Below are 27,070 nucleotides of genomic sequence, written 5' to 3'. Positions count from 1 at the left end.
ATTATCATAAACATCATAAAAACGAGCACTTGTATACAAAACCATTTTAAAATATTTGTGGAAAGTGTTAAATCTTTTGTGGTATTGGTATGAATGGAATATTGGTAATACAATCATGTGCACGTTTCATACTTCAATCATACCGGAACGTTATCCAATGAGATTTCGCCAAGTCGTGTTTGGATAATATGCTAAAACAGTAGGATACTATTATACATGTATTTGATAAGTTTAAAATATAATATTTGTGAAATTGTGATGTGTCTTTTAACTGTGTTACAGCTTCAATAAAAATCAAAAGTATTTGTCGTTTACGATTTTTCTTTAAAGTACTAAAAAACTACAATCAAATAATTCGAACCCCGTGACTATCTATTTATCTATTTAATTTATTTATAAAAATAAGCAACTTAATATAATTCTGAATATTGTATAACAAAATCCTATTTAACAATGGATAAACACATATTGTTCGTATGTGTGTTTTTCATTGTTAATGTATTTCAAGCACAATCCCGAACATTTACTGAAGAAGATTGTCCAGGTATGTAACGGTCAATATTATTTTAAATATGATTATGTTAAAAATAATAATTTATTATTGTGTTTATGTTTATAGTTTGTGTCAGTACAATAGAAAAGTTTTCAAAAACACTTGAAGATGAAAAAAATCCAAAAAATATCGAAGAACAATTCAAAAAATATTGTTTGTCTACTAAAATTGATAAGGAAAAAAGACTGGTAAGTTCCTATGTGGCTATTTAAATAAAATATGTTTCTTTTTTTATATAAAATGAGTCAAACGTGTTTAGTATAGGGTAATCAGTTTGAAGTAATATTTTCTAAGAAAATTGAATTATTTATCTCTTAATAACATTATTTTTGGGGGAGGGATTACATTTTAGGTATAATATTATCAGTAAAGAAAACACCTTACTATGAACAACCTTTTTAAATTAAAATTAGTGTTAAGCTTGAAAACCATTTGTTTAATCACAACCTTACTGTTCCATATGCTGACTGTACATGACACTAAGATTACGAAGACTCCGTATTCTTACGCCAGAATTTGATTGTAGGAGTCAATTAATGTTAGTTATGAGAATTCTCCCAGTTTTCTCAAAGAAAATTGTATTGCCATTTATAGTAAAAATTCTCAGGTTTTAATGTCATTAATGAATAACGAGTGATTCCTTTTCTCTAGACTACGTATAGGAATTTATCACTAAAATCTGATACTTCTTGAAAATATTTAAATCGTATATTGTTTACAATTAAAGATTTTGTGTAATTTTTTCCTGTAATGTAAAAGATAAAAAAATGCTTTATCTAATTATAATTTAAAACACTTAATTTACATTATTTCATGATATATTAATCATTAATCAACATTCTAGTGTTATTACTTGGGTGGATTAGAAGATTCTGCAACTGGTATATTAAGTGAAATGTCCAAACCTTTATCGTGGTCCATGCCAGCACTTAAAATCTGTGAACGTTTGAAGAAAATGGATGCTCAAGTGTGCGATATTAAATATGGTAAGTTGAGAAAAATTTAGTTTTTATATTTATAAATCAAAAATTTTAACTACTGATAAGTTATATAGTCAATTAAGCATTAAATACAAATTTAATTTAATTTTAGACAAAGAAATCGATTGGAAGACAGTCAATTTAAAGAAAATGAAAGTGAAAGATTTGAAGAAAATATTGGATAACTGGGGAGAAATTTGTGATGGTTGCTTAGAAAAGACAGATTATATCAAAAGAGTTGAAGAATTAAAACCCTCTTTCGTCAAAGATGAGTTATAAATAACTAAATTTATTATCCCATTGTATAAATTTGATAATTTTTTTTGATACAATATTGTTTTTTGTATTGTGTTCCATAATTTATTTAAGGTATAAAATAAAGGGCTGAAGTTATTTAACAAAACCAAACAAATTGAATAAAAAACGTCTTTATTTTATTTCAACTTTAAATTAATTGCTTTTATATTTATTACACGATTAACACTTTTTTATTTTATTTTCTTATAAAATTCATTACTTAGAAAAAAATATTGATATTAAAATAGATGAGATATTGGTTCAGTCAATTTACAATACTTCCATTGGACTTTGACTAAGGCTGTTGTCTGCATGGGAAGATAACAAAGAAGACACTTCTTCATCCATTTCTTGTAGATTTGAATCTTCATTTTCGTGACAGGTAGTTTGTATTCCATTACTAGTGGTAGGTTGTTCAGAGTCGTCCCAATTAATCTTAAACCTCGTTACTCTAGGTTCAGTACCCAATATATTTCTTGTCATCTAAAGTGAATAAAATTACTTTTTAGTTTTGAAAAATACGTTATATATATAAACAGCATCACTTAGTAAACAAAAACATTTTTTCAAATAAAAAATAATAGAAACGTATAGACAATACTCAAGTTTTAAAATCAAATAAAGGACTTATGCCTCATGATTTTTATGTAATAGGTAGTGATTAAAATTATGTACATAACTTAATCCGTCCACATTATTAGAGCTTAATATTGTTTAACTGCAATTTAAATATTCAATTAATGAGTAACTAAATATGCCAACTATTTTTAGTTAAAAATTAATTGTTTATTAATTTCTATTTGAATAAATATATACTGACATTCATAATAAATTGATAAAATTACTCAAAACAAATATTAATTCCATGCGTAATTGAAATATATTAAATCACTATTTTAAAATGTAAGTTATTAATAGCATAAAGTGTACCTAGTGTTTATTGTTTTATTATTATTATTATTATTAATGTAACTGTAAATAAATCAATTTATTTAAATAACCTTTAATCCAATAATTAATATTAAATTTTTAAATCATTCAAGTATATAACAATATTTCAAATGTTAAAGAACTATACTTGCATAAAGATTAAAAATTATACATTTAAATATATTCCACTAGTAATTATTTAGTATTAATTTAAAATAAATTATTATAATTATTAAGTATCTAAACAATTTAGATTTTCTACTTGAAAATAAATTTAAGTGAAATTGAATTATTTTTTTTTAATTCTAAAATCAGTGCATGATAAAATAATAAGTTATATGTAAAATATTAGCTTATTTAAATATCAAGCACTACATTATGTTATTGATCAATCATTTAAACTAAGTAGTAGTTTACAAAATACTATAACTTATAATAATTTAATACAAAAATATAAATTTTTTAAAAAATTATTTCTAAATGCACCAAAATAGGTACATTGATTTGCCAAGGTGCTCGTCCCTATATATTTTTTATTTAATAAAACATATTATATTATAATTCTGATAAAAAAAAAGACTATAAGAATTAAAATTAAGAGAACAGGAGTCAATTTATTAGAAGTGTGCCTTCATTGATGTGTACTATATATTATTATACCTAATAATATGTAAAATACTTATATTTTTTAAACATATTAATATAAAGACCTTTTGGTCGTTTAAAGAATAGTCTTAAGATAATAATAAAAAAAAAGAAGTGTTGAGTATAATATAAACATTTCGAATAATATAGTCTCTAAGTATATTTAAAAATTATAAAAACTGAGTTTAAATAAATTTATTATTAATTTTCCAGCATTCAAAAAAAGTTATTATATATATAAACAGTGTTCTAATAACGATTACCATGAAAATTCAAAATAATTTAAAGCTTTCTTACTGTTAACTAATAGTAAAAATAAGTTAAATTTTTTATGTAATAATAATGGGTATACATTTTTAATAAATAATTATAATAATTTAAATAAAAACAAATTTGTTAACGTACTGTATATTGCATTACTGTTAGTAATAGTAAATTCAGATTTATAAAACAATAAATGTATTAATATTTGATAAGTGTACAATTATCACAACATATTAGGAAAATTTACAATGCTTGCCTACTCTTGTTTTAGATAATAGTGCGACCACTCGAAGGTTAAAGAAAAAAATGAGTTAACATGTTTGTGTTTAAAGAAAGAAATAAAAAGATAATAAAAAAGAAAATGTAGTTTAGCTAAAAGAGCATAATAATAAAATAGGAGGTAAAAGGTGTATGAGCAATTTTACCACAAACATTTTCTTAGCAGGAAAAAAGTACAGAGTACCATGAAAAATTAAAATTTCAATAATATTAAAAAGTAGTATTGAACACCAATTTAAAAAACTTCTTATTCAGAAATTTAAAAAAAAAATCTAATTTATCACAAACTTTCAGTACTTTTCTAGCATTATTTATAATGAATTCAATAATCAGAGTTCAATACAATCTAAATAATTTTTTTGTTCTAAAAAAATTAAAAAACTAACTTAACTATTTTCTAGTTATCGTTTTCCCCTATAGTGTTTTAATCGGTTTTAAAATGGTTTATTTAAAATTTTTCTTTATAAAAATTATTAGATAACAGAAAAATGTGATTAATAATCATACATAATATTTAATTGGCATTACATTATAATATATTCAATATATTAAATAATGATTTTACTAATATACAGTTTTCTTACATTTAAATTATTTTTTTAATATATATTAATTATACTATACATAAATTTAAATATTTTAAAATACATACCTTATCAAATTGAGGTGTAGCTGGAGGATTTTCTTGCAGCTCTGGATCTGTATATTCATTATTTATGAAGTATCCAACTCTAACAAATTCCTGATTTCGATAACAACAAGTTAATAATACAACAGTTACACCAACAGCATCTTCTACAGGAATTTTGGAAACATCGGGAGGATTTGCCTAAAATTATAAACATTTATGTTACATCATAGATTTAAAAAATTAAATATTAATATATGATTAATACCTCAAAAACAAACATATGTCTTCCTTCAGGAACAGGACCAACATAAATAGTATCTAATATTTGATCGTGTTCTTCACTTTCAGCAGATCCAACATAAATCATTTTCCATTCCAAATCTAAAAAAAACATAACACATGTAAAAATTCATCTGAAATAAATAGATGTATTTATTTTTTAAAAATACCTTCATTTAAATCTTCAATACACTCAAACGTCAGTTCAAATTGAAAAGGGTTTAAAAATGGAGATGGATTGTCTAAGACAACGACGTTTGACAGTTGTACTTTAGCCATTCTGTTATGTATATCTGCATAAGAAAAAACAAATATTTATATTTACCTATAGGAGTGATATAATTATTTATAATTTATTGATAATATTAAATAATATTTTTAATAATCGTTAATTTCATATTCTGAATATTGTGATAATTATATAAAAAAAATATCAATATTAATCCAACAGTTAATTACGAGGTTGATTATTAATAGGCAATTTAAGTTTAAACAAGTAGCTAGCAGATTAGTTGTGCACCAGATATCTACTTATTGAAACTAAAGATACCTAGGTACTTATTTAGAACGGCCCACCTTGGGTGAAGTGGCCTTCCCCCCTGTATTGCCGTGATACCGTCACAAAAAAAAAAAAAGAAGAGGACTAAATATGGAAAAATTGATGAAAAATACAGTTTATAGATGATACCTACTTTCAGTTTAATCTTATTTTTACATAACTCATACAAACATTTATTAGGAATTTAATTTACAGTTATACATATGGGAATTTAAGAATATATTGTTCTATATAGGTAGAGATGAGTAGCAGTGACCAATTTTGTTCTTTCTTGAACAAGGTACAAAAAAGTTTCAAATAAAAGGATTCTAATGGAAAATTATTTGGATATAGAATTTTTAATAAAAAACATTATGGATTTTTCATGAAGATATCTTGGCGCGTATTATGTAATAGTGTATAATTTGCGACCTGAATAGCTTAAGACTGTAATTCAATATATTATGAAGGACCATTCATTTTTTTTTTTTTTTTTACCAATGTTATGGAAGATTTGATTTTTTGCATTTCCCAAGAATTAATTGCAATATTTGCAGATCATTTAATTAAACAAGTATATGTATGTAAGAAGCTTAATTATGATGTTTGTATGACTCTTATCGGTGATTTTCAATTGTGTTTGGAATGTACAGGTATAATTTCAACCATGCATAAATGTATGCAATATGTATAATTATGCATATATTATAATATATATAATAGATTTCATTCCAATGCATAAATTCCATACAGAAATCTAAAATATAAGTAATAGGTATATTTACAGAATATAACATAACAATATTAAGAAATAATAAACAAAAAAAAAATAGGTACAGTAAAATACTCATAAAATATACAGAATATAAAAGATATCTTTAATAAATATCACGTACCTAAAAAGATAGTAATAAAATATAATAAATGTGATTATCAATTAAAATAATAATACTTTTAACGATGCATAAAGGCCGTTGAAAATGTTTATAATTAGATTGATAAAAAAAATATAAATCAACCATGTAAAAAAATTAACAGTGAACATTGAAAACTATTGACAAATCTCTGCTTAAAATAGTGTTAATAGGTGATAACTATTTGTACAAACATGGTTATACTTACATACTTTTAACTACCTACTTACCATAGGTATATATTGAAACTAAAATAAGTACAGAATAATTATCTAATAATTTTTCAAAATTAACATATTACGGTAAATACATTTGAAGTAATATGTTGCTTACCCTTAATTACGTCTTATATGAATAGATACTGGAATGCAATTTATCTGTAAACGTCAGATACGAATTACAATGTATAAATAAAATTAAATAATAATGATTTAAAAAATAACTATTGAATAGGTTCAAGTATAGAATTATAATACACAAACACAAAACGTTTAAATTTGTACTGCGGAAAAACACTTAATGAGTATTTTCAAGTTTCAACGGAAGACTCAAAGCACTAAGGCACACAGAAAATAACTGAAAAAGCGATTAGTAACTTCTAACTGGGTATTTGTGTACAATGTACATTACGGCAATAGAGCATTATTGCCCATAATCCATTCTGTTAACAATAAGCAAAATAATTTTTCCCTCCAATCAGCCATTTTTTTTTATCAATTAAGACAGCTGTTTTTCTTAATAAACATCAAGGACATTGTATTTATTGCAGTGATGTTCTTTGGTTATGGCGTTTATATGCCATGGTTTAAACACTGATATCATGAAGTTTGACGCTAAATCATGGGGAAATTTGAATGTGAAGTTATTTATAGTTATTAGTTATCTAAATTATTAAACTGAACTTTAAATTCTAGTTTCTTGTAGTCTTGTCTCTGTATTCTGTAAGGCATACGCGCATAATGGCCATAGCCTATTATGTGCTATTGTGTTTTCTATAAGTGCTTTTGTCTTTTTAGTTTTTTCCGTTGTTTTTTTTTTCGGGATTCATCTTAAACAGTTCTAAGACATTTTAGTCGATCAATCCGTAATCAATACCTTTATAGTATATACGTATTATAGTAGGTAAATAAAACGCGGCGCCGACCTCTGAATTCCGAATCTTCCGTTGGAATACTTGAAAATACGCTGGAAAAATATTGTTTAATTTTAGTTTAAAAATGCTCAAAATATTGAATTTTGATTTTTGAACGATTGACGCGAAGTTCGTAATGTTTGAATTGCATATTCGCATAGTGTGTAAGTGCAATCCTCTAATAGTTAAAGGTAATGGTAACGATAATAATAAAAATTATATACGATTCTCATCGATTTGATTTCTTAATCAAAAAAATAAGCTTGTTCGACATAAGTGGTTTACTATATCATTTATAAATCAATATTTTTTGTTTTGCTTTAATATCAGGTCAGGATGATACATGGAAATAAGAAAGCGGAATCTGCAGCTTACGAGATACACTTTCCATAAAAATAATACAGTATTCGGACTATTGATTCCCGACGGTTTTGTCAATATTGGCCTTTTTACTACTTAGCATTATTAAAAAAGGTACCTAAATTAATATATATAATATAATATATATATATACTTTTTTTAATTTAAATATTTATTTTTATAGGATGATCTTATTATATAATATGATATTTTTTCACATAATAATGATGTAGATGATATTTTCACATCGATGTAACATGTTAATACAAGTTAATTAACAGTAAGCAAATGATGTATGATGTGCCGTCTTCAAAAAAGAGCCCATTTATGTGGAACGTGCACAATGCCACAATGCAACTAAATTAGGATTTAGTAAGACTGTTAGACTAATAATATATCAGAAATTCAGTAGGTTGGAACAATAAATTCTAACATTTAATTAGATTTAGACATTCACATATGACATATATGTATATATATTGAAGCTTTGCAGATGAACTCCATAACCTCAATGGATATTTTAAAATTAAACTGGTAGGTAGGTACTAGGTATTCAAATAAATTGTAAAAATAAAACAAATGAAGAAAGGCTTAAACATAAGTAGGTATGTAACATGTGTAAAACTTCTCAATACAAAACAGAACTGAAAATATTAGTTATTAAAAAAAACGTATTGTATGTAATTAAACATGAATTTTGAATATTTTATTTTTATTTTTTATTACCTATTATATTTTATGTTATTATGTTATTAATAAATATATGTATATTAATTAATATTTACAACATCTTGTCATTTTATTAGAATAAACTTTTCAATTATTTTATTATAATCTTAGACACTGATTATTCAGGATTAATGATACTAGTGAGTGTGAATTGTCCTATTATTGGGTGTCAAACTGTCAAATGTCTTTGATTCAAATAATACAACTTAGGCAAAAAAAATTAATAATTATTAAAGCCCTAGGTGGCTGATTTTGAGAATTGAGAGGATGGCTAATTTTTTTAATACTTTAATTAAATTTGGTATAAGGAGGCGGTTTTTTTGTAGTTGCCCCAGGATGACAAATTCCTTAGTACAACAGTAGATGTAATCACCCATATTTTTATCCGCAGTGGAAAATATTGATGAGTCCGTGTTTTGGCGGGCAAACATGGTTATAAAAACAATAATTCAACAAATTATGATTAAAAAATCAACATTAACTAATTATTTTTTTTTTATATAGTAAATTTATCTCCATCTGAATTAACCGACTTGTGTGGTGTGTGCATAGACAATAGTATTTTATTGTATTCTTATGGAGGGGGGATGTTTACAATTGTTTAAAATTTAAAAAAAAACGCCATGATTCAAATAAGAAATTTATCAATTTTATTAATCGCAGCATATCCAGTACAAGGTCACTACCAAATATAAAAGGCGATTAAGTGATTGGTATTAAGGTGCAAATCAAGTATTAACCACTATAAAGTATAGTGAAATGAATCATTAATTAAGATACATATTACACATAGCTTAATTTGTGAATCAAACCAAATTTAATAGATATATCGATCAAGGAGTGGTTAGACTAAATTAAATAGTAGGCACCTCTACTAGAAGGACTATTTTAGGAATATGTATAAGATATTCTGTGGTGAAGTACTCTCTCCTTTTATTTTCTTAACATACCTGATACCTACATATTCTCAATTTAGTTTCACAGGAACATTTTTAAATCTTTGATTTGATTGAATGTTCCAAAATTGTATTAATATTTTGTTAGGTTTATATATTTTTAATAATTTAACTAATATTGATAACTAATAATTAAACATTAAGAATTTAATTTTTAAACAACTGTATTTCAATTAGCATAACACATAATGTAATAATAACTACAAATAATATAGTAAAATTTTTCTTTTTAATAAAATAAACAAAACATTTATTTACAAACTACCTATTTTAACTTAAATTAATAGTTGAACTTATGAAATACATAAATTTATAATCGGGTTGGTGTTTTAAATTGACCCATCAGTTTTTTATCTGGTGGTTTAGTATGAACAATATTTAATGGTGGTGTTTTTCCATAAGCATTCAGCATTTTTATTCTTTTTTGAACAGGAGAAAATTCAGATTGAGGTGTATTAGAAGTTCTCACAACAGTGACAGGTAATTCACCATAAGATCTATGCAATGCATTTCTTGATTTATTTAAACATTGCTCATTATTTATCATTGTTGTTTCTCCATGTCCGTTACAAATTTCATTAAGTTTAGTTTGACAGCTTACTAAAAAATCTTGATTCTGTAAATTGATTATTTTATTTAATATTAATCCATATATATTAAATAATCCTATATTTACAATTTATAAGTTCATAGTTTAAAGCCAGTTTTAATTAAATGACTAAAAAATTTCAAAATATTATTTATTATTTTATTTTAAATTCATTTATTAAATTAACAGTTATGAAAAAAAAACTATTAACAAATGTACTGCGGATGACATCAAATGGAGTCTATTAACGTTTGCGTGAGATGAATGAAGCCAATTTGCATCATGAACTGTGTTATTGAATCTACTACAATTTGATTAGCGTTATGATTAAGCTATTGGTTTTCTGTTAGTATTTTTTTTTAAAAGGGGTGTTTTAAATAAATATTTAAATAGAACTTAATGCATTATGGAGTCATATGCTCACATTAATAAATTATAAAATAAGTTTAACTTTTCAATATTTCATTAAACAAAATTTATAAAAAATTAATATAATCCATATTAAGCTAACCTGAAACATTTTTAACATTTTATATTATAATATTACAGGGTTGCCAGATTTTAATATCCCCAAACAGGGACATTTATCGATTTTTTATTTATTTTTTTGACACAATGCCTAGAGTAAACTTGTTTAACAAAAAATAAACCTAAGATAATGCTGATTAGATTTAGTCATTTTAGAAGATAATTGTAAAACGATACAATGTATAATATTATTAAATAATACAACATTAAATGTTATTTTCTCTTAGATTCTATTAACTAGGACAAACTGAATGACCGATCGGGACAAATAGTAAGCGTATTATATTATACAACATTTTCCCTATACATGGCTACACACCTGATATAATATAAAGTTATTTGTTTTTGTAGAATATGTACATGCAGTAATAGTTAAAAAATTTAAACATAGGTACTTATGCGGTTATATAATATTATTACATAATGAAATAAAAAATGTAATTTCTTATACTTCTTACTTCAGGCATTTTAATGAACATTTTATAATCATTAAAAATGTTTAAAATATAATCAGTCTTCGGATTTGTTGTAAATAAAGATTGCTCCGTAGTATACAACTTTGGTATAGAAGACATAGGATTGAAACCTTTAAATTGAATATTAATTCCAGATAATATACTGCCTGGGTATATCATGTCATCATATCCATATTCCTAAACAATATTCAAATAAATTCTAATTTATAAGTATAATTTTTAGTGCTGATAATTTACCTTAATATTGCCTCGGAACAAAATACTGATTATATTCATTTCTTTATCTGATACGTAGACTTCATTAAAAGCATTATTTTTATTAACATTTGATATAACAATACCAACAAAATCTAATTCACCAAATAGTGGTAAAAATGTACCAGACCAAATATTTTTAAAGCTTACTACATCACGTTTCGCATATTCATTTGTACACTCTTGAAAATTGAAACGAGTATTTTTGTTGGCTGATAATTGTAGTTCACCATTCCTAAACAAAGCATTATAAAAATTATTTAAGTTTAGTCTATACTACCATACAATATTGATTTTTTTTTAAATTATAAGTTTTCATACATAAATCCATTAGCAGTAATATGATGGAATGTACAACATTGACCTTCAGTAGATTTATTCAAAATATCAGTGACATCCTCTGATGGATTCCAAATTGTAAGTAAAGCAGCTTTAACGCCAGTAGAAGCATACTTTTTATCAACAACACGTAACTATAATTTTAAAAGTAAAATCGTGTAAATATTAAAAGTAATTAAAAGTATTCTATGATAAATGTATGTCCAAAGTTCAATAAAAAAAAAAAAAATATATATACATATAAATTATATTGTTTACCTTTATCATAGGTATTACTTTACGAGCATCTTTAAATTGATCATTAAATACTTTATTGACCCTATTTTGAAGTTCATTATAGAATCTTTCTTGCTCTGATTTTTTAAAATCTTCAAGGGCTTCTAACTTTTCTTGACTGAGCAAGGACTATAAATAAGTTTTAAGTATAATATTATGTACATTTTTATAATTTAAAGCTAAATAAATTACTTGAATTTCCAAAGGATCAGTGGAATTTTCTAAAATATTGCTCAATTCATCTATATTTAATGTATCTAAATTTTCTTTTTTCATATTCGAAATATATTTTTTTGATACACTATTAGTTTTAGAGGCCATTTCAGCAATTAATTCAGATTTTATGTTATTTGAAATTATTTCTAATGCCTTTTGTTGGTGTGCTTTATATTTTTCAGCTTCAATAATTTCCATTTTCTCATTCCTAAAAACTAAATAAATACAATTCTTAATTAAAATTATTATTAATACATTAAATTATACAAATTCAGTGGTAGGCCAAAACTGTCCACCAAATTCTTAAGTTACACTTCCTATATTCCATAATATAAAATTATTTATTAATATTTTCTAGGGAGCTTATCTGCATTTGTTTTAAATATAAATACAATAATGAATAAAATATATATTATACTAATTTGATTATAGTAATGGTTATATTATATAACAAAAATAAGATTTTATAAAGTATATATATATGCAGTCAATATAAACACAATAAGTATAAAAACAAGGAATAATATGATAATAACATTAAAAGTCTAAGTTAATTTTAAATTATTGAAATTGTATTTTAAATATATAATTATCGGTAGAAATTTAAGAGTCAACATTTAGCAAATAAACATAATCATAACTATGGGAAACCATATGACAAAATTGGAAGATGTTAAAGGAATGTAAAATATGTATGGATTGAGACAGTAATGTTGAAACATGGATAGTCATTCTAGAAATTTAATATACTTAATTTGATCAAAATGCACTTTTGAAGAAAAAAATTACTTAGACATCTCAAATTTTTTAAATATCAAGCTTAAATATTTTAATTTCTAAAATTATATTGTAATCTTGAAAGATGATGATTTATGCATTTTTATTACCTTGTCATTATGTTATATATGTAATAATCATGTAATCATTTTTGTCTCTATTATTTTAATAAATTGAGTATAAGAGGTTGTAAAAATCATCCAAAAATCATTTAGGGTACAATAAACAAACTGGCACCAGTAATTGGACACCCACCCAAGAAAAACATTTTGGCATCACTACTTTACATATTTACTTTACAAACAATATACGTACTAGATTTTGAACTTGTTTTCTTTTCAAGAAACATTATAGGATACTTTCTAAGTATTACAAGTGAAAGAGATCCTATTATTCCACCATGTGGTAGAACTGATTCCAATGTAATAGGTATAGGTAATGTAGAGTTTTTATAGAACCCTAATTTGGTATACCAACGTACTCTTCGTGTACTATTTGTCGATATCTTAAGTTTTACACCATTGTGAACCTTATATACAAACACACACAAAAAGAAAAAAAAATGAAATATTTTAATTTAAAGAAATTAAGGGTTAACAGTATTGAAATTATACAACATTATTATATTAAATGTATTAGTATGTCAATATTGAAGATTATATTCCATAATACAAATATTTAGTAATACCAATAAACTGCAGAATGAATATTATAAATACCAATTTGGTAGTATCGTAATATTCTTATAGCAGGCGCGGACCCAGAACATATTTATGGAGGGGGGGGGGTAACTTGAATAAAATTTCGCTAAAAACGCTATCGGCAAAACAATGCAGATATACATACAGATACAGTGTACACCAGAGTCTACGGAGGGGGCCATGGCCCCTTGCCCCTCCCCTGGATCCGTGTCTGTCTTATAGTTAAAGATGTTTCAGCTTATTAATACTATATGGCATAATACTAAAACAGTACCTACTAAGATGATTGGCTGTTTAAGAAATTGCTGATTAAATATTGATTAATTAATAATTGTATTTTAATAAGATGTAATTTTATAATAGAAAAAAAAAATAATATTCCCAAAAATCATAGGTAAGGACTGTAAAATATATCTGAACGTTATACAAATAATAATTTAAATAAGTAAATAAGTTCATTGAAGAAATATATGTATAATTATTTATTTGTAAAGATAAAATATTTACATCTAGAGGATCAATTCCTTCTCCAGCACCAATAAGTTCTGCATTGTATACTATAAGTTTAGTACCAACTTTTACAATGCCTTTATGTAAAAGCATATTCATTTCATAATCTATTATTCCTTGAACACTATACCAGCCATCAGTTAGTTCAATAGTATATGTTTCAGCTAAATTTGTCTAAAATATTTTAAAAATACAAAATGAGTTTTAAATAATGTATGTATTTATTAAAAAAAACTTAAATACCTAATAATAATACATTCAAAACAATTGGTAAGAGGGTATAGCGTTGCTGTACGGTAGTTATTGAGTAGAATCACTGTATAGATATGGAATATTGTTTATCAGACTATATCACTAAGTAAATTTCATGTTATGGGTTTTGATATTACAATTTATTAGCTTAAGTAATTTATTTTACTATTAGTAATATAGTGAATTGATAGGTAAGTTTTGTCAAAAAAATTGCATAAGTAAATATCATTGAGCATATAAAACATAATAATATATAAAAAAGTTTTATGTTCACAAAAAATATTTTCAAATTATAAAAAAATAATGAATATCAATTATTCATAGTTTAAATATTTAATTTGTCAAAATTTGAACTTAATATACCTAATATGTTTTTACAAATCTTATGCTTGTATAATTTTTAGATTTTTTAGTTTCAACTTGAACTACTTATAAAGCACTTTGAATTGATTTTTCAAGCCTTAGGTATAAAAATTGCACATTTTTTTCTGCAAAACAATTCATACATTTTATAGACTGACTAACTTTGTCAACATTTGAAGTTCAAATTAACAAAATTTAAAGAAAGAAGAAACATTTTTGAAACATTTAAAATTGAGTAGGTATTAAGTACTAGATAGTGTTTTTTCTATTATTATATAGTTGATAATTTTGTATATTATTAAAAAATATTATCGAAAAAAAAAAAATGTTATTAAATATGGGCGTACAATATATGTATATACAATATAATACGGGCATAGGGCGATAGGTACAAATTTGTTATGCCCCAATAGCCTGATCAATGTTACTGGGTTTCCCCCACTTTTTGACACAAATTAATACAATTGCTAGGCACAATCCAATTAAGCCCAGATTCTATTTTTATTATGGTTTACGAAATTTTTTTCGGTTTTATCATCTTTCTATTGCTATCGTCGACCATATATTTAAATGTTTTTATATACAAAAAATGAATTTTATTTTATTTAAAAAATCAACAGGAATTAGAAGTAAGTTCAAAGTTGTGATAGCGGAAAATGAGGGAAATATTTGTGCCTACATTCAATGAATCACACGAGCTGCCACTGATTGTAACCATGTTAATGGCCAATTATTTTACATATTTATAAGAATTTATATGGGCCCTTGTATTACATTTTCAAGCTGTTTGATTGAGTAAAAGATGTTTTATCTGCTGCATTTATAGAAATAAAACAAATTTTTTTTTAAATATTTCAAATATATAAATTAAATCAAAAAATCAAAATATTATGAAAAATTCATTATAATATGTACTATAAAAATTACAGATATAACAAAAAAAAAGTTTAGGTTAGAGTTAAGTTATAAAAACATTTGATGAAAAATAGTTATTTTATGAGTACATATAAATGTTGTAAGAATTAGAACTTCAAACACTCATATAAAAATTTATTTGAATATGCAGTAAATTTTCTTTTTTTCATAAAAGTAAAAATATATAAAGAACCTTCAATAAGATTTTTAAATCTTAGATATAAAAAGAAAATTTTTTATGAATTTTTAAAAACAGAATAATTTTAAACATTTTACATAAGTGTTAAATTAAATTAAATATGTTGACCATGATATAATATATATCACTAAAATATCTATATAGATTAATTTAATATTGAAAAAGGTATTGTTTTCATAAAAATATAATTGGTAAAATATTAAAAATACTTACTTTATTAACTTTTGAAACACATAAAACAATTCTTTTTGATGTAGCTTCATCTTTTTCAAGTATCTTTTTTAATGCAGATCTTTGGCATTTTTCTATTTCTCTATAATATCTATATAATAGTTGATGTATTATGTTTTTTGCTGTTAATAACCTAAAAATATTCAAATCAATTAATCTTTAGTTTAAAATAATAAAAATAGCAGTCATAATAATGACACTGGCTATAAAATTATTGAATGAAAATGTAAAAGTAAAGGTCTATTTTTTGAATGTCATTTGTCACTAAAATATAACTCAATAAATATAAAGCTTTTACATCAATATAGTCAATATGAGGATAAAAATTAAGAAAAAGTAGTAATATAAGTACTAGAATTTGTTGACATATTGAATGGACAAAAAAAATATTAATTGAAACCAATTTCTAAACAAGTGCTATCAGTGGTGTATTTTAATTAAATATCCACCATGCCTAAATACCCTTTGAGTTAAAAAAAAAAAATAGTCCAGTGTATGAGTATTTTACTCATGTTTATTTAAATATTTATATTCGAACTGCAAAAGTGAAATTAATTTTAATTGATCCAACAAAATAATTTGAGGTATATTTTTAAGCTAAGCTTACAGTTTATTTGAAATATTAAGGAATTATTTAAAATTAACCAGATTATTAAGGAATATTTTGGAAAAACTCCAAAAAATAAAGTGCAATAAAATTCATTGCTTTACGCTTAAATAATATTAGGAGATAAATCTAAGATATTATACTAGATAGTGAATACATCATGTGTTTAGAAAAATTTGGAAATTGTAAAAAAAATTAAATGAAAAAATTTATCATCAACAAAAATAACACAAATTTGAGTATATAGATAACATAGTATTATTTATAAAAATATTAAATAATAGTAGGTTTAACTTATGAATTATATGAAAAATATTAATATAATAAAAAAGCTAACATACAAGTATAGACAATATTCTTAAATTTAAGTTTAATAATTGATTAATTCACTTTAATGTTAGCTAATAACATAAGAATAGTTCTTCTAAATGCAAATTTACTATAAATAAAATAATGTTTAGTATAAATATTTTCAATAAAAAGCTAAGAAAATAAGGTTAACTTATTGACTATAATAAGTGTGATTTGGTAGAGATAGTAGATTTTTCTTTTATTAAGTTTAAAGTTATTTTTTAATAATCCATAACTTAAATAATTTCCTAAAAATGTTAAAACATAAATGTTGAGTATTGAATAAAAAGTATTTTAAGTACTTAAAATTTAGATGAGTGATAAGTGGATTTAAAATGTATGATGATAAAACTTTGACCCTAATATATTATGTTAAATCTATATATTATAAAAATGTACTTGTTTCCAAACTGATCGGGAAAAAAAATTTCAGTAGCAGCCAATTTCCATACTATAAAACGAAAATGGTTTTCTATCCATCTATTAGGAATGAGTTTGCCATCAACAAAATTGTGTAATAAAAAAAAATATTTTATATCTTGAAAATTGTACATTTTATTTTTATGACCATCAGATAATTTATAATTTCTGTAAAAAAAAATATGTCATTAGAATATTTTTAATTTAAGAGAATGCCACACCTGCATGAATCTGTCTTACATACTGCTATAAAACAAATTTACGTTCAGCGGAATTAATTTTATGCTGTAAGCATTAATAATAGACTAAGTTTACCTATTATCAAATTTAAAAATAAGAATATCTGAATATTATCTAGGTTATCGCACAGGCATATATTGATATTTTAATTTTGAAGTAAGTTATAGTTATGTAAAATATTTAAGCTTTTAAATGCCAGTAACTCATTTCAAAATTAAAATATCAATAAATGCATAAGTGATTATCTAGATAATATTCTTACTTTTAAAGTTTACTTACTCTATTATTAAAGCTAACAGTATAAAATTAATTCTGCTGAACGTAAATTTGCTATGTAGTATGTATATAAGATAGAGCAACATATTATGCAGGTGTGGTGTTCTCTTTAAACAAATGAAAATTAAAATATACTTTTCCCAATATAACTTCAAATTTGTTGCATTATCGATACCCAATTTGATTAATTCTTTTGCTATACCATTCTCAGGAAACTGAAATAATTTTCAAAGTGACTAATTAATATAATTTTATATTTATATGTGTGATTATTATAACAAAACAGGTAAAACTACTAATGGACTAAAAAAATGGTTTTAATATAATATTAAACAAAGTTCATAAAAAATATTTGTTATTTACTATAATAACTTTCATTACCTATATCTTTTGATCCTATATTTAGTAAACTGGAAATTTTCTTATTTCCTAACATCTGACACAGTCATGATATAAGTAATGAGATTGTAGGCTGTCTGTTGGATTAAATCAAAATAGTACTCGTCTAGACATTTGTTTTTAATTTTTTTTTTTCACAATTCATAAACAAGTTGGAATGTAAAAATGGAATTAATTAATTTGAACAAAAAATTACCCTCAAGTTGTATATTATAAAGGATTTTTGTTTAATTTCCACAAAGAATGTTCTAATTTTATTTATTAGGGGTGGTCAAAAAATAGCTTTATGAAGTATCTATGTTATATAAATTGTATAAATTGTATTATTATAATAATTATAAATATAATATGTATTATTGTATACATTATTTCATTATATCACTTATATCTAATCAAAAAAATTGTCAGTATATGTTCAACTGCTGCCAATCATTACACAAATAATAGATAATACTCAGAATCAAGTATATATTATTAAAAGTGGGACCTTTTACGTTGTGACTTTTATTCCACGATTCATACGTAATAAATACCTGTTTGGTTGTAGACATTTTTGGTAAGTTCCAATCAACTACTTCTGGTAATGATACTTTGGGTCCATATAATTTTTTTGACAAGTAATCATTAAATGAAATATTTAACTCATCAATTTCCCATCTTTCATTATGTACTGTTTTTTTAATCTTATAATCAATTTCATATTTATTTATAGGGCTTCCTGGACGTTTATTTCTCAGTACTGGCTTACAAACAATTTGATCTCTTTCAAATTTTTCCACTGTGTTAATTAAAGACAAATCATCTTCAAATGTATTCTCTTCTTCGTGTTTTAAAATTTCAAAACAGTTTGATTTAGTTTTTAGGTTGTTAATTGATTTTGAAGCTCTGTTCAAATTATTACAATCGTTTGGAATATCAATTGTTTTTAGTGAACTATCAAATAATTGTTTATCATCTTTATATGTTACTTGATCTTTTTGTAACAACATGTCTAATTTTTTAATAGATTTATCTTCAGCATTTAATAATTGATTAAAAATTTTAGTCTTTGAACTAGTTGTATCTTTTGTAACTGTTGATGATTCAGTTAGTTCATCTTTTAACATTGTTTGAACTTTTTGTAGGGCTGTATCTGATATTTTAATCGATTTTCCTCCTGCAGTTGAAAAACCTTTACAGGTATTGGTTTTTGTACTAGTTGTACCTTTTGGAACTGTTGATGATTCAGTTAGTTCATCTTTTAACAGTGTTTGAACTTTTTGTAAGGCTGTATCTGATATTTTAATCGATTTTCCTCCTGCAGTTGAAAAACCTTTACAGGTATTGGTTTTTGAACTAGTTGTACCTTTTGTAACTGTTGATGATTCAGTTAGTTCATCTTTTAACAGTGTTTGAACTTTTTGTAAGGCTGTATCTGATATTTTAATTGATTTTCCTCCTGCAGTTGAAAAACCTTTACAGGTATTGGTTTTTGAACTAGTTGTACCTTTTGTAACTGTTGATGATTCAGTTAGTTCATCTTTTAACAGTGTTTGAACTTTTTGTAGAGCAGTATCTGATATTTTAATCGATTTTCCTCCTGCAGTTGAAAAACCTTTACAGATATTGGTTTTTGTACTAGTTGTACCTTTTGGAACTGTTGATGATTCAGTTAGTTCATCTTTTAACAGTGTTTGAGCTTTTTGTAAGGCTGTATCTGATATTTTAATCGATTTTCCTCCTGCAGTTGAAAAACCTTTACAGGTATTGGTTTTTGTACTAGTTGTACTTTTTGGAACTGTTGATGATTCAGTTAGTTCATCTTTTAACAGTGTTTGTGCTTTTTGTAAGGCTGTATCTGATATTTTAATCGATTTTCCTCCTGCAGTTGAAAAACCTTTACAGGTATTGGTTTTTGAACTAGTTGTACCTTTTGTAACTGTTGATGATTCAGTTAGTTCATCTTTTAACAGTGTTTGTGCTTTTTGTAAGGCTGTATCTGATATTTTAATTGATTTTCCTCCTGCAGTTGAAAAACCTTTACAGGTATTGGTTTTTGAACTAGTTGTACCTTTTGTAACTGTTGATGATTCAGTTAGTTCATCTTTTAACAGTGTTTGTGCTTTTTGTAAGGCTGTATCTGATATTTTAATTGATTTTCCTCCTGCAGTTGAAAAACCTTTACAGGTATTGGTTTTTGTACTAGTTGTACCTTTTGGAACTGTTGATGATTCAGTTAGTTCATCTTTTAACAGTGTTTGAACTTTTTGTAGAGCAGTATCTGATATTTTAATCGATTTTCCTCCTGCAGTTGAAAAACCTTTACAGATATTGGTTTTTGAACTAGTTGTACCTTTTGTAACTGTTGATGATTCAGTTAGTTCATCTTTTAATAGTGTTTGAACTTTTTGTAGAGCTGTATCTGATATTTTAATTGATTTTCCTCCTGCAGTTGAAAAACCTTTACAGGTATTGGTTTTTGTACTAGTTGTACCTTTTGGAACTGTTGATGATTCAGTTAGTTCATCTTTTAACAGTGTTTGAACTTTTTGTAAGGCTGTATCTGATATTTTAATCGATTTTCCTCCTGCAGTTGAAAAACCTTTACAGGTACTGGTTTTTGTACTAGTTGTACCTTTTGTAACTGTTGATGATTCAGTTAGTTCATCTTTTAACAATGTTTGAACTTTTTGTAAGGCCTCATCTGATACTTTAATTAATTTGCCACCAGCAGTAAAAAAACCATTATATATACTATCATTTGTTATTATATCATCTGGAGTCACAATTCGAGATTCAATCAGTTCATTTTTAACAATTGATTGAAATATTTCTAACTTTTCATTTGTATTATCTAATAAGTTACATTTTTTTATATTTATTTTATCGCCAATAAAATCTATTGATGTGTTTATTACTTCATCAGAATTTTTATGGAAATGATTTTCTTTAACTTTACTGCTTAAATTAGATACATTACATGACGTATATTGTTGTGTCCATTGATCATCAAATGATTCTAATGGTTCAGTCATATCTGCTATTTCACACATCTGTGTATTTCCAATTTCATTTATATCTTCAGGATCAAAAAAGTTACACTTTGAATCACTTATATATGTGTTCAACTTATTACTTTTAGATTGTTCACTTCCATATTTAGATAAGTTAGTTTCTTTATTTTTAAGTTGATTTAGAGAGGTAAATTCTTTTTCAGAACATAATTTATTATTTGATCTAGATTCAGATAATACATTATCTTCCATACTTAATGCCCATTGTAATAATTTGTTTTCTTCCTCTGTATCTTCAAGTTTAGGTGTGCTATTGCCATAAAGAAAAAATGCTAATTTTTTTTTCTTTTTATCATTATCAACATTTATTTTTACTTCCTCGGTTAAACTATCATCCATTATTTCTGACATTTGACAAACTTGTTCTAATATGTCTAAAGAAATATTAAGTGAATCTTGATCTGTTTCCAAATTAGATATATTATTAACTGTCTTATTTTCTTCAAATAAGCATCTTTTAGCTTTTTCATTAATATTATCTTCATTTGTTTGTCTTGTATTTTCTGGTAAAATTGTTGAATTGATAATATTACTTTTGTGAGTTGTTCCAATTAAAGTTTTATTTGTTTTCCATTTGTTTAATTCGTGGTTTTTACAAAGATTTGATGAATTCTGGTATTTCAATGGATTCTATTTGAGAAAAATATAATATTATTTATTAGTAATATTTCAAAGTAAAAATATAAATAAAAGCATAAATAAATGTTTACTAATGAAAAATCAATGTCTGTATGTGATTTATGTTGATAAATATCTTTATGATTATATAAGTTTTGTTTTAATGTTGAGGTAGACATTATTGGACTGAGGCTGAAAAATAATATTAAATATTGATTATGACTAACAAGATTTATTTAGAAACAAATAATAAGAGACTATACTCTGTGACTCTGTCCAACAAGAAAACATGTCATGACCTGAACAAAATTGGTTCTAATTTGTATCACATGCAAGTGTTAATGGCAAGATATCACAAAGGGATCTAAAGAAATATTGTATTCACTTATTGGACAGAATAGATATTTTTAAAAATAGTAAATAAAAAATAATGTTACTTCATTATTATTCTTGAATCCATTTCTGATTTATTAAAATGGCGAGTATTTGGTGTTGATTGTAAATTACTTAATAAATTCAAATTTTTTAATGTTTTTGGTTGGTGGATAGTTGGAGTTGATACTGTTAAGACTTTCATTTCTTGATTTTCCTGAATTATATTCATATAAACATTATACAATAATATAAATATAATTATAATTAATTTTAATAATGATCCACAAGGTTTTTCAACTATGAGGCTTCCTCCCACAGTGTTTTTCTGTATTTAATTTCATTATTTATTTTGTAATTAAAGATTATTGTACATTATTGTAATATTCAAGTTACATATTTATTATTTTGAATCATAGAAAAAATATTCACAAAAAAGAAAACCCCAAAGAACATTATAAATTATTACCTAATATTAAAATGATAATTCTCCATATTTTCTTCTTTCAAATTGACTTCAAAGTTTAAATTATAAGAGTTTTTGTTTCTTTTTTGTTGTTAAAATTTAATTATATGTAATGGCTTAGATACAGATTGGTATGTATCCAACAATATAAATTAACTTTAATTTGCTCAAACTAGTCAAAATGTTAATATTGTTGTTTATAACTGGATAGTAAAAATTATGTGACACTCAGATTAACTTTTATTTTTTGTAGGCTATTTTTTGGGTAGGTAAAATTTTCTAACTATCATTTAGTATAAAGCTTTACATTTATACATTTTCCTAATCAGTGTAATTTTTCATGTTTTTTTTTTTTTTCATAATCTGATATTTAAATATAAAATATTTACCTAGCTAATATAGCAAACATTTAAAGTTTAGATAATGATAAATTAATTTAGAGATTTAATGTACCAATATTTTGAGGAATACTTCATTCTAAGTGTATAACACAAAATGTGGTACATTTCCATGACAGATTTAATTGTAGGTACTATTTATGATAAAAGTTCATAATAATATGCATGTTATAAATTCATAAATATTTTATGTAGGTTACATGTAATATATATATTTTTTACATCATACCTTTTTTATTGAATTTAAGTTATGAGGATTTGAAATATTTAGTATACTACAATCCTGTAAAGCTGATTTAACTGTAGGACTTTTAGCTCTTAAATTTTGTTTCATTTCATGGCTTTTATTTTGTTTTTCCATCTGTAAAATAAAATTTAAAAACTTATAGATAATAATAATTATAAATAAAATAGAGTTAATATTTATAACTTCTTTAACCCTTTATAATCTATAACCTAATATCTTCTAAATTATTAAGTACATTTTATTTTTATTTTTAAATTAGCAATACACCTGCCACATGGAAGTGCCATGAGGCATTACTTCAGGTACTAGGTAGTGATAATTATTAAGTACTTACAATTTTTAAATTACAATTTAAATAAAATTATTTCAATTTTACACTACAAATAAACTAGGCATTGAAATTACATGTATAAAAGCCACATAATAATTTGTAATCCAATCAAACTATAATTTTTTTTTTCATTTAAGAATTGGTCGTTTACAAATAACATTTTTTTTAAATAATTAATTTTACAAAATATTCATATTTTTTAACTAATAATTAACTATTGTTTTCATAGAAATAAAATTATACTAATAATTTTGTTATATTTTAATATTTAATTTACAAATTAAAATAAGTTAGAAAAAGTAATTTTTTTAACTAATAGTTTTTTTCAAGTGATCAACTTCAGTCTTAGTTACAACCTATATTTACATACTCATTTTTTCTCTCAAACTCTCATACAAATAAATATTTATAGTATCTTTATTTTTTTCAAAAAAAAAAAAATCACGGTCAATTATACAAAACTAATTCCAAATTTTCAAATTATCTCTCATAAGATTTTATTTTAAAAATTAATTAGATGCAGAATTTCAATGTAACTCAGTAGTTCTCAACCGGGGTGACACGAAAAGCAACGAGAAAAGGAAAAAAAAATATTATTATAGCTATTCATATTAAAAGGACATTGTCCCCGCATGTGTTGTCTCTGTCTTACACACGTATGACATAGCAAATTTTTTTTCGCTGTTTTCAAAAGTATGCTGTTAGTTTTGATATTAGAGTGAATTGACCTATTGTATAATTTAAAGGTAAGATGATTATGTAGGGCCCCACGTAGCCTTTTATTGATACTATTATTTTTAAGTAACTTATAATCAGGTTAAAATGTAGAGTTTCAAAAAGGTCATAACTTACTTAAAATAATAATATGAATAAAAGGCTACGTGGGACCCTAGATAATAATCTTGCCTTTAAATTATATAATAGGTCAATTCACTCTAATATCAAAACTAATAGCAAACTTTTGAAACTGGTGAATAAAAATTTGCTATATCGTATGTATGTGAGACGAAGACAACACATACAGGTACGACATCCTCTTAATATCAACGTTTTTATGTACTGTATTTTTTTTTTTTAAATAATAGGAGAATTTTTAGATATAAAACTAAGATTCTTTATTATTTTGATGTAGGGTAACACAGTGTTTAATTCTAATGGTTAAAGGTGACATGAATAAAAAAAGGTTGAGAACTACTAACTGATGTAACTAGTAACCAAGCAGTTACTAATTTATTGTAACTTATCAAATGAATTATTCATCACTAGTGTCACTATAGCCAAGTAGGTACTTAATATATTTGTCATTTTTATTTATACACTATACACATAAGGTTAGTAGTATCTGTACAGAATCTATATTAAAAACAATTACCTACCTTATTGAAATTATTTATGAATTATAACTTATAAGTAAATTATACAACAGCTACTATATTATATTATGTTTTTCTTTAAGTATTTAGGACTAATGACTATAAATAAAACATTTAAAAATGATTTGTAATTTTACTCTTTAACATTATCCTTAATAAATATTTACGTAATATTTATTAATTTTTTTATGACTTTGAAATATTGAGAGCTAGATAGACTTCTGAGTAATAAGAAATGAGAACTGAAATTGATCTAGTCTTTAAATTTAAATGTTTAGTATTAAAATTTGGTATTTACTATTTACTATTTACTATTAAGAATTGTAGTTGTCACAGACTTTAATTTAAATTCAATTCTGTGATAGTAGTGATAGTACTAACGTAAATCGAGATAAGCATGATGTAGAGAAGATAAGGAGACACCACTTGTAAATATTCCGGTCACAAATTATCCCGGCAGTTTGGTAGTACAATTAATGTCTCGTGCAGGTAGCGCCACCATTCGCCCAAAAGCTGGTTTTTATAATATTGTCTTAGAAGATACATCTTAAGAGTTAGGACTTAGACCATAGACGGCATAGACATATTAATATGTCTATGTCTTAGACCTATCTTCTAAGACCGTGGTGAATACTTTGTTTTTAATGTAAAATATCAAAAATTATATATATTTTTGTTGTTTTTGATATAATTACTTCAAAATTTAAAATACTAACCACGAAAGAATTATTTGTAATTATTCTATTCAATTAGATAACATTTAAAATAGTTTCAATTAAGGAAGTTTTATTATATAGTTATATATTTTAACAATATTACATACACAATTATAAGAGTAGACTGCTTCGCTAAATTTTTTGTTTTTTATTTTTTTCTCGTTTTGCTTTTTCTGCATCATATACAAAAAATATTCATAATTGTAAATAAAAAATAATTATATTTTTGGTTAACACATTTTTATGTTCATCATATCCAATTAAGATAATATTAAATTTGTCTGTCCTTAACTCATCTAATATTAAAAATAATAACATTTTTTGTACCTATTTAGTTTTTACAATAAGTGAGCAAATGGCATCTTCTATTATATATATTGTATCTTCTCTACATCATGCTTAATATTTAATTTTTTTTGTTATTATGTATTATATAGGTACCTGTATAAATAGAATAAATTATGATTTTTTATTTGGGTGTACTTGGGTCAGTAGGTAGTAGTATATTTGAGTTTTTATTAACACTCTAAACTCGTACCTTATACAGTTATACTTATTGTTGGTAAGAATTATTACTAATTTCATTTTTGTACATAATATAAGTGACAATGAATAAATAAACATATAAATATCATACGATAATGAATAAACAATAAATATGCATTTTATTTAAATCAATAAATTTGTACGATATAGCTACATAGTACAATTATAGTACATACCTAACATATTATAATATTATTACAATTTTTACATAATAATTGGTATATGATTCCAAAACATTAGTTTATTTTAATAATCTATACAATATAACATAAAATATATTTTGTTGACATGCAGATTATTGACATTTGTACAGCAATTAATAGATTTAAATAAAATTTAAATGTAAATCTCTATTACGACTCGTATATAAGTCGTATAGAGGGTGGTGTACTCTGGTGTTAAATTCTGAACTACCAAACTGCCGCGTTTTTTTGCGTCAATGATACGCACCCATGGACATTACAGTTATCCACGGTCTTAGAAGATCTTCTAATGAGAGTACTCTAATCTTTTTTCTATGACTCTTATGTTCATGATTGTACT

General features: G+C 24.3%; 3 protein-coding genes and 2 long non-coding RNA genes across 50 annotated transcripts; 3 read left to right on the top strand and 2 right to left on the bottom strand.

Moving 5' to 3' along the window:
* The first annotated feature begins 229 nt into the window (after window positions 1-229).
* Window positions 230-1,983, top strand: LOC114129976 (mesencephalic astrocyte-derived neurotrophic factor homolog). Its single transcript, XM_027994848.2, has 4 exons — window positions 230-544; window positions 620-741; window positions 1,398-1,539; window positions 1,646-1,983. The coding sequence occupies exons 1-4, from the start codon at window positions 454-456 to the stop codon at window positions 1,810-1,812; spliced, it is 522 nt and encodes a 173-aa protein (XP_027850649.1). The 5' UTR covers window positions 230-453; the 3' UTR covers window positions 1,813-1,983.
* LOC114129978 (histone chaperone asf1) lies at window positions 1,946-6,967 on the bottom strand. Its single transcript, XM_050208699.1, has 5 exons — window positions 6,644-6,967; window positions 5,029-5,151; window positions 4,845-4,960; window positions 4,601-4,777; window positions 1,946-2,313 (listed from the first exon to the last, which is right to left on the bottom strand). Exons 2-5 carry the CDS (start codon window positions 5,135-5,137, stop codon window positions 2,101-2,103), a joined length of 615 nt encoding a protein of 204 aa, XP_050064656.1. The 5' UTR covers window positions 5,138-5,151; window positions 6,644-6,967; the 3' UTR covers window positions 1,946-2,100.
* Window positions 6,968-7,225: 258 nt separating this feature from the next.
* On the top strand, window positions 7,226-8,582 carry LOC126553563 (uncharacterized). Its single transcript, XR_007606562.1, has 3 exons — window positions 7,226-7,633; window positions 7,773-7,916; window positions 7,987-8,582. It is a non-coding gene; the product is annotated as an uncharacterized LOC126553563 (long non-coding RNA).
* A 1,115-nt stretch (window positions 8,583-9,697) lies between these two features.
* On the bottom strand, window positions 9,698-25,575 carry LOC114129982 (breast cancer type 2 susceptibility protein-like). 46 transcript variants are annotated; one of them, XM_050211053.1, is made up of 19 exons: window positions 25,269-25,568; window positions 23,544-23,675; window positions 22,516-22,667; window positions 22,171-22,270; window positions 21,022-22,090; window positions 20,284-20,880; window positions 19,894-20,001; window positions 18,941-19,470; window positions 18,144-18,223; window positions 17,472-17,660; window positions 16,097-16,247; window positions 14,152-14,328; window positions 13,259-13,472; window positions 12,143-12,381; window positions 11,933-12,079; window positions 11,657-11,808; window positions 11,318-11,570; window positions 11,063-11,257; window positions 9,698-10,103 (listed from the first exon to the last, which is right to left on the bottom strand). In XM_050211053.1, exons 2-19 carry the CDS (start codon window positions 23,673-23,675, stop codon window positions 9,798-9,800), a joined length of 4,791 nt encoding a protein of 1,596 aa, XP_050067010.1. In that variant the 5' UTR covers window positions 25,269-25,568; the 3' UTR covers window positions 9,698-9,797. The 46 variants fall into 46 exon arrangements, with proteins under 46 accessions (XP_050067010.1, XP_050067019.1, XP_050067002.1 ...); XM_050211062.1 differs by having other exon boundaries at window positions 20,425-20,880; window positions 25,269-25,567; XM_050211045.1 differs by having other exon boundaries at window positions 18,941-20,001; window positions 20,425-20,457; window positions 20,599-20,880; window positions 25,269-25,567.
* On the top strand, window positions 19,732-20,999 carry LOC126555932 (uncharacterized). The gene is made up of 3 exons (XR_007607020.1): window positions 19,732-19,868; window positions 20,151-20,291; window positions 20,856-20,999. It is a non-coding gene; the product is annotated as an uncharacterized LOC126555932 (long non-coding RNA).
* Window positions 25,576-27,070: the final 1,495 nt, after the last annotated feature.

Source organism: Aphis gossypii, chromosome 1, assembly GCF_020184175.1.
Source record: "Aphis gossypii isolate Hap1 chromosome 1, ASM2018417v2, whole genome shotgun sequence".
NCBI classification, from domain to species: Eukaryota; Metazoa; Arthropoda; class Insecta; order Hemiptera; family Aphididae; genus Aphis; species Aphis gossypii.
Note: the sequence above shows the minus strand (reverse complement) of the source record. Positions and strands in the feature narration are given on the sequence as shown.